Here is an 8,870-nt window from a genome sequence, read left to right as displayed (position 1 = left end):
CCAGGACTAATGGATCATTAGCCATCTCTATCACTACTCCCACCACCAATGGTTTCTTTTTAATAACAACATGAGACCTCAGAAGGCAGCCCTGTATAAAGAAACTTTTAAAGGTTTGATGTCCTACTGTGTTTTTATATATGCTGGAAGCAACCTAGTCAGATGGGTGGGATAAATAAAATAATAATAATATTATATAATAATAGCGGCAAGGTACAGTGGGCACAACTTGAACTGACCTAAGTTTCAGATACGTCTCAAATATAAAGGCATTAAGTTTGAGATTTTAAGGTTTCAGACTTCTACAATTTTATGCCAGTCCGATCTACCAAAATTCTGCGTAATATGTTTATAATCCTGCTTTCACCACCACCTTTGAAGTCAAAATAATCTCACAGCCATCAAACTGGTAAAGATGAGCAACATCCAGTAAATGTCCTTTATTTCATCTTTAAAAGAATAACTTCAACAGTACATTTATACATTTTGCATGGTAAAAAAAACTGACCGATAATCCATAAATAGGTTACCACCTGCACCATATGCAGGAAACAGAACGCAGTTTGCAATTAAGCCAGATATGCAACATAACCTCATTTAGGTGGTACTCTTCTCAAATCATTCACATTGTGCACTACTGTCAAATCTTTTAAAAAAATAATGCAAGTCAGAAAAAACACTTTCATGTACACACACAAAAAGGATTAAGCAGAAAATGAGTTACCGAGCAGCTATGCTTTGCTTTGTTTTTTACATACAATTATTTAAAAGTGGGTTTACATCCAGCTTCCAGCTGCACTGGAGTACTTTTCAGTCAATCAGTTATTTGTCCAGAAGCTTGGAGAGATTCATTCTGGTTTTTTCAAGAGCTGTTGCTTTTGCTCGGCGTGATGGTCTTGCCAGTGAAACAGATTGTTGATCTTCTTCACTGCAAAGTAACAGGTTTTAGAAATCATTAATCCACACTCAGCCATTGTAAACTAGAAGCAGCACTCAATTATTTGAGTTATTGCAAATTATTGTATAAAATTCAGCCTTCTTTACCTCTCTGTTCTGAGTCATATGCACCTCTCCTTTATCTGCCCATTCTCACCCCCAGCCAGGGTGAAACTACAGAGATGGCCATATCTTGCATCACCACACAACAAGCAGCACTCGCCTGGGACCAGCACGAAAGTATCCCAATAAAGCCTAGGCAGGCTGGTACTGGTAGAGGCCATTACAGACCCTAGACCCTAAATTGTTCAGGACTTTCTAAGTGGGTCTGATAACATGCATGAGCTCTTTTGGGAGGAAGGGCAGGTTGCAAAACAAATTAACAATATATAATATAAGCCGCAAGTGTGGATCCTGCAAGATCAGTACACGGTTACGTAACACCTACCGTATTTTTCACTCCATGAGACAAACTTTTCCCCTCCTAAAAAGTAAGGGGAAATGTCTGTGTGTCTTATGGAGCAAATGCACTGGATGGCAGAGGGATCCCTCGGCTGCCACTGCAGTCGCGAGCTGAGGGATGCCTCCGCAGCCGGAGCCATGGCTCCCGTCCGTCACTCGCTGTAAAGTAGAGCAAAAGCCGCTGACACACTCTGCGCAGCTCTCGCTTTTCTTGCTTTAGAGCAAGAGCCGTGGAGAGCTTTGCTGGCTTTACAGCGAGGTATCGCCTAAATAATGGTGACCCAAAGTCCCAAATGATGGCAGCACCAAACAGCTTCGTATACATGTGTCAGGGGTTCAGGGAGAGAGGCACAGATGAGGGAGGAGACTGAGAGCGAGGGGGAAGAATCCCAGGGCAGCGAGGAAGAGGATGACAATGACTTGAGGGTTTCCATGAGTCTTTCAAGTGAATCGGAGGATTCCCAAAAGGGGGCGCCCCTGGTCAGGCCAAGGGGAGCCACAGGGGGGACTCGTCAGGAGCAGGGGAGCAGCAGGGAAACCCCGAGTGGGAGTGGGAGATCGGGGCCGCCGGAACGGAGTGAAGAGGGTGGAGTTCCCAGTGTGACACACGGAGCAGAGCAGGAAGCAGAGAGGGGAAGGAGATCGGGGCAAGACGTCCTGCCGGAAGGGGCGGAGAGTAGTACAGAGAGTAGTATAACTGTCAAGAGGAAGGTCAGGGGTAGCGAACGCGAGCCAAGTTCAAATGTGGAGGCGCGCGGAAATGCGGAGAGCCCGGAGGAGGAGCCTGGTCCCAAAGCACGGAGGAGGGGGGAGCAGGCATCCGGGGACTCAGCGTCATGGGAAAGCAGGAGGGAAGGTACCCAGGGGGGCAGAAAGACCCTGCGGAAAAGGAAGGACAGGAAGAGGTGGACTAGCACAAGCCTCTTAAACTGGTGTAGAGACGGGACTGATTCAGAGGGGACTTCAGCGGTCTAAGCGTAACAGACGTGGGGCTGCGCGCCTCGGCTGTGGAACAAACAATGTACTTCAATAAAGACTTTTGTAAATAAAGTGGACTTGGCGTTGGTCTCTTGTGAGCTGGGACCTGAGGCGGCCCTGACAACATGTTTCAAAGCATTGAGGGAACATTGTAGCCCTGCGGGGCCCCACAGCTCAACTGCCACAGGGTCAAGTCCCCCAAAGCTGCAGTCCTGTTGTATATATGTAAATCAGCAAATGACTAAACAGATCAATTTAACTGAATGTCTGCTGGTGGGGAGATGAGTGAGAATTATAAATGTTTGTCCAATTGAAACAGGAGTTGCATAAACATTCCATGTTTGCACACAAATTACCTTTCACTTTCGGACTCCACAATTCTGTTATTTCCTCTTCTCGCCACAGACTTCTCTTCCGTCTTTCTCAGACCTAAAAGACCACAAATTACTCTTTTCTCCCTCAAAGACTGCCTTTAAAGTTGTAGAACTAGTTTCTCTACCCATTGTCACTGCTCCACCCACAGAGTCACTGCAAGCACATTCACTCTACTGGCAGTTCCTGACACAAAAGTCTCTTTAGCATGCCTGGCTTCTAGCAGGTTGTAAGACTACAGCTCCATCAGCACTCAAAGGCTGAACAGGGTCCAAATGAAATCTTTTCTAATCTAAGGGACAGTTCTGTAAGCCAATATTAAAGGGCTTGTAAAGGCATTAAGGACTATAAAGCCACAAATATATCTTATCCAATAGTGGTATATGTGTTAATAGCAAAATTATGTGAATGTCTCCGTACATTTTGAGTCACTTACGGACTCATGGTTAAAACTGTGTTTATGGAAGTCAATCCTACTCGGCTACAAGTGCTCACCAAAGAAGACATTTTGATCATACAGCAACACACTAACAGCAGCTTAGATGTGCAGGCAGCAACAAGGAGGACCAGAATTTGAAAAACTGGTATCAGGAAACACACACAAAAACTTATATAAATATATAAAAATATTAGAATGGGAGACTAAAGATGAACTCATTAAATTAGGCAATGACAAAATGAGCAATAGACATTGGGCATATCATTGAAATCTTAGCTTGGGGGAAAATATGGAATGAATAAATGAACTTTTCGGCCTGTTATCAGATAAGAGAAAACATGCAAAAGATGCGTTACAGGTGGTATTCGACGCCTGTAAAATTGGTCAAATTGTGTAAAAGAGGTTCCAAACTCTGCTGGAAATGCTTAGAAGCAGAGGGATCATTTCTCCTCCTGTGGTGGCAGTGCAAATACACCTGGAAATTTTGAGTTCAAAAAGATCTTTAAATTTACTTTCCCCAAGAAACCAGAAGCATTCCTTCGTCACATAATTGGAGATGAAGTGCCTATGCAGAATTAGCGAGCGTAAAATAAGAAATCAAAATGAAAAACAGACAATGAGTGAGTGGGAAAACTTCAGGGAATATCTACAAAGATATGGCGTTAAATTTAACGTTCAGGTAGGGGTAATCTTACGATCAACAGTTGATAAAAATGATATGGAAGGGGGAGGATGGGTAAATTAATGGATATGCAGGTAGTATCTGAACTGCCATGGAAAGCTGGGTGGTGAAGTCTATGTTAATTATTGTACAAGGATGAAAATAGGATCTGTAAGTATAAAACTGGAAAAAACCCATAAACAAACAAAATTTTTCTGCCCACAGCAGCAAAATAAAATGATGATGATGATTATGATGATAAATGTACAGGCAGCAACTGTTCTAGGCGAGTCCGATATGCGCGTGACCACACAAATGTGCTGAACCCGGAAATGACCCCAAAACATCACAAAAAGGGGCACGGTGGAACAGGGTGAGATAGGCTTACACTTGTAAGACCTGTGTATACTATTGAGGGTGTGGTAGAGGATTGATGGAGAACCCTGTGAGAGAGACAGGGAAATGTTGGTCTCTAGGGTAAGAGGCAGGTAGGAGAAAGGAAAGATCCCAGAAGAAGAAGAAGAGTTTGGATTTGATATCCCGCCTTTCACTCCCTTTAAGGAGTCTCAAAGCAGCTAACATTCTCCTTTCCCTTCCTCCCCCACAACAAACACTCTTGTGAGGTGAGTGGGGCTGAGAGACTTCAAAGAAGTGTGACTGGCCCAAGGTCACCCAGCAGCTGCATGTGGAGGAGCGGAGACGCAAACCCGGTTCCCCAGATTACGAGACTACCGCTCTTAACCACTACACCACACTGGCTCTCAGGTGAGAGCTGGGAGGAGCCACTGTCCTCTGTGGGTTATATGAGCCAATAATTACTTTTAAGAGAGAACTTTATATTTTACTTATTTGGTTTGTATCTTCTGTAGTTGTACTTTTACGGTATTATGGGGAAATCTTAATTTAAAAAATCATTTAAAAATGTTTCTAAGCCCTCACAAAACAAATACTATTAATATATTTACAGGAGAATATTAAATACCTTTTGTGGTTTTCCTTCTTGAAGATCTTGACATTGCAGTTGTGCTTTCTTTCTCTTCAGTTATTTGAGTGGTTTCTTTATTTTCTTCTTAACACAAAGAATATCAAAAGCAGAAATTAGTATCCAAGCATCCCTAAGCGCATTTCTGAGATTTGAAGTCCTTTTCACACAAAAAATTGTTTAGGATCACAGGCCCTAAATTTAGGGGGCAAAAATCCAATTGAAAGTTTTACTGCGCATGTCCCCACTAAAATGGCACGGTACCCTCTGGGGGAGCCCTGAATCAGCCTGCGGGTTCCCCATCACTCCATGCCACCCTAGTGCTCCCAAGCGAGCTTACGAGACCGTGGCCAGTAGGTACCTCTTCCTTCCTTCATTTCTTCCTTAATTTTTATTAAAGTTTTTCTCTGGTTGCAAAAGTATGCACTTTGTCTCTCTTTCAGGTTGTAACATCTTTTCTACAGATCAGTTACATTTGATGCGAAACATTAGTGTTGTATACAATACAGTGGTACCTTGGGATGCAAACGGGATCCGTTCCGGAGCCCCGTTCGCATCCAGAAGCAAACGTAACAAGCAATGGCACATCTGCGCGCGCACGCGTCGCTTTTCGCCGCTTCTGCGCATGACGTCATTTTGAGCGCATGCTCGAACGCGCTCAACATGAAGCATATTCAACCCGAGGTATGACTGTATAAGGTTGGGGGAGAAGAGAGGGGGAAAGGGGTGGGTGTGATGGTAAAACTTAACATTCTTTTAGTTAGTGTATGTGTGGGGTTTTGGTGCCAGTGTCACCTGGATAGGTTCTCTTTCCATTCATTTATTATTTTTCCTTGGCAGTGAGAGAGGCTCAGGGGCAGGGCACAGTTCGTTGTCTTTTTCCTAGTAGTGATGTATGGAAGTAATGAAGGCCGATCGCCAAAGAATTGATGCTTTTGAATTATGGTGCTGGAGGAGACTCTTGAGAGTCCCATGGACTGCAAGAAGATCAAACCTCTCCATGCTTAAGGAAATCAGCCCTGAGTGCTCACTGGAAGGACAGATTGTGAAGCTGAGGCTTCAAGACTTTGGCCACCTCATGAGAAGAGAAGACTCCCTGGAAAAGACCCCGATGTTGGAAAACAAGAAGGGGACGACAGAGGATGAGATGGTTGAATAGTGTTCTCGAAGCTTCCAGCATGAGTTTGACCAAACTACGGGAAGCAGTGGAAGACAGGAAGAGTGCCTGGCGTGCTCTGGTCCATGGGGTCACGAAGAGTCAGACATGATGACTAAACAACAAAATTTGACTGCATCGAGAGTTCTTTGCGTATGTGGTGGGAGAGAGAGATTGCTGGGTCAAGTTAGCCATATTGATCCGTATGCTTTCGAGAGCAGCTGCCTTGCAAATCAAAGTCAAGGCTGGCAACTTCCAGGAAGATGGCAGGCACTTGCAGCCTCAACCAGAATTTTGCTGCACATCACCATGTAAAAATGTGGAGGGGGGGTGGATGTTGGCACCGCTGAGGTCCAAATCCTCACTCATTTGTGATGCTCAATGGAACAGTCATCATCTCTGAAGCCAAGCTATTAAACAAGGGGAGAGAAAAACCATGTAGTCATACCTCATGGTGTGTCCGCTTCAGGTTACGTGTTTTCGTGTTGCGTCCTGCAGCAACCCGGAAGTACCGGAAAAGGTTACTTCCGGGTTTCGCCGCTCGCGCATGCGCAGAAGTGCTAAATTGCATCGTGCATATGCGCAGACACGGCGCTTTGGCTTGCGTCAGTTCCGTGTTACGGACGGGCCTCCGGAATGGATCCTGTCCGTAACACGAGGTTCTACTGTATTCAACCTTTCGTTCATTGACGGAAAGGCAAGATATAAATACAGTGGTGCCCTGCAAGACGAAGGCCTCGCAAGACGGAAAACCCGCTAGACGAAAGGGTTTTCCATTTTGGAGGCGCTTCGCAAAACAAATTTCCCTATGGGCTTCCTTCGCAAGACGAAAGCCCATAGGGAAATCTCCGGGACAGCGGGGAAGCGCAGCGCGTCTTCCCCACTGTCCTCGGACCTCCTCCGAAGGCTGGCAGCGGGGCGGAGAGATCTCCTCCCGCTGCCAGCCTTCGTTTCTCCGCTATCCCGTACGGCTTTTGAAGGCAGGCGGGGGGGAGCAAAGACTTTTGCCCCCCCGCCGGCCTTCAGAAGAGGTCCAGGACCTCTTCTGAAGGCCGGCGGGGGGTAAAAGTCTTTGCTCCCCCCTGCCTGCCTTCCCGGGGGCTTTTAAATCGCCCCGGACAGCGGAGAAGTCCTCTGCTGTCCCGGGGTTTTTTAAAATGCTGGCGGGCGGCAGCGGAGGCTTCGCTGCCGCCCGCCAGCATTTTAAGATCGCCCCGGACAGCGGAGAAGTCCTCCGCTGTCCCGGAGTTTTTTAAAATGCTGGCGGGCAGCAGCGGAGGCTTCGCTGCCGCCCGCCAGCATTTTAAGATCGCCCCGGGACAGCGGAGAAGTCTCCGCTGTCCCGGGGTTTTTTAAAATGCTGGGAGTGGGAAGAAAAGCCCTTGTCCCCCCCCGCCCAGCCTTCAGAAGAGGTCGGGGGACAGGCTGTCCCCGGACCTGGTCTGAAGTCGGTTTCCATAGGAACGCATTGATTGATTTTCAATGCATACCTATGGGAAACCGTGCTTCGCAAGACGAAAAACTCGCAAGAAGAAAAAACTTGCGGAACGAATTAATTTCGTCTTGCGAGGCACCACTGTATAGCAAAATACAAAAATATTTAAAGGATGTACATATAATAAATGCCTCCCCACTCATTTCAGTGGCTCTTGTGCAGAAAAACCTTATTGGATGTTCTCCTGGATGCAGAGGCAATACAGAATCAGGCATAAAGTTGAACAGTTTTCTCTCAGGTTAACTTGATTTATATTGCAATCTTGCATATGTCTACTTAGAAATATGCCTGTGATTTATTTCCACATAAGTGGGTACAGGGTTGCAGCATTAGACAGCAGACACTCATTACATTAGACAGCTATTCTAGAGAGAAGCAAAGAATAAAAATAAAAAAACAGAAGTCTTTTTTCGTTTATTGTTTTTACATTACCTTCTCCATTCTGGTCAGCGGAATTAGATGTTCTGTCATTATAGTGGTGTTTGTCAGGACTAGCAGTGTCTCGAGTTACTTGAGAAAGGTCCGTTTCCTGTACCCCTTCAGAGATGGCTCCATTAATATTGTTTTCCCCGTTTATATTGCTCTTCACTTTTTCTATCATTCGTAAACACATTTTATCATTCAATTTCTGCAGTGAAGGATAATGGTGAATATTAATACAACCTTAAATGGTGGGAATTAATTATACAGTAATTGTGCAATGGGCATATATCAACATAACAACACATGCATCTTCTTCTCCACCTTAGATGTGAAGCAGTTTAAATTAACTTCAGCTTTAACACACAAATTAACAAAGTTAATAACTGCCAATAATCAAACAGCAACATGAGAGATATAGGAATGTTGCTGAAAAACACTTATGCCAAGTTTTAAAGTCACTCGTTTTAATTCTATGGGGTTTTTAGAATTGGCAAACTAAAAGCAAATGAATGCTTATCATCAACAATACGTCTTTTTCCAAAACGAAGTTCTCCAGGGTCATTTATTAATTACTTGACTCAGAGGCAACTGGCACCATAAAAACCAAAGTTATCTCACATGGTCAGGAAGTTCTTGTTTTAAAGGATCTCTCCTATTCAGTTAAGTTCTACTTATGGCAAATGAAGCTAAGGGGCTACCATTTAAGCACTATTCCACACACACACTCCAAATTTAATTTAAAAAGTGATTACCTACCCCAAGGATCTCATCTAATAAAACCAGCAGGTCTTTTGTGAAGTCTTTATTAAGTTCTAAGGAACTCAAAGCTTTTACATAGATACGGACATCAGGGGCACTTGGATCCATCAAAATTTCATGGCATATTTTCACTGCCAAATTATCATGAACTGTCAAACCCTAGAAAAGGTAATAGAACATCGTAATATCTGGCTGCATATTGTTTAA

The 8,870-nt window shown here is 44.5% G+C and overlaps 1 protein-coding gene across 5 annotated transcripts in view; it reads right to left on the bottom strand.

Moving 5' to 3' along the window:
• Positions 1 to 410: 410 nt before the first annotated feature.
• Positions 411 to 8,870, bottom strand: part of NCAPG (non-SMC condensin I complex subunit G) — a 34,652-nt gene continuing 26,192 nt past the window's right edge. For 2 of the 5 annotated variants that reach the window (XM_028743325.2, XM_077934415.1), the window contains exons 18-22: positions 8,661 to 8,822; positions 7,914 to 8,109; positions 4,831 to 4,917; positions 2,733 to 2,805; positions 411 to 928 (exon numbers count right to left, since the gene is read on the bottom strand). In XM_028743325.2, the coding sequence (XP_028599158.2) occupies positions 823 to 928; positions 2,733 to 2,805; positions 4,831 to 4,917; positions 7,914 to 8,109; positions 8,661 to 8,822 (624 nt within the window). In that variant the 3' untranslated portion in view covers positions 411 to 822. The remainder of the gene's footprint in view (positions 929 to 2,732; positions 2,806 to 4,830; positions 4,918 to 7,913; positions 8,110 to 8,660; positions 8,823 to 8,870) is intronic. The other 3 variants (XM_028743326.2, XM_028743328.2, XM_028743329.2) reach the window with 3 other exon arrangements.

The sequence above is a fragment of the Podarcis muralis genome, chromosome 9, assembly GCF_964188315.1.
Source record: "Podarcis muralis chromosome 9, rPodMur119.hap1.1, whole genome shotgun sequence".
Classification (NCBI taxonomy): Eukaryota; Metazoa; Chordata; class Lepidosauria; order Squamata; family Lacertidae; genus Podarcis; species Podarcis muralis.
This window is presented reverse-complemented; position numbering and strand designations above follow the sequence as displayed.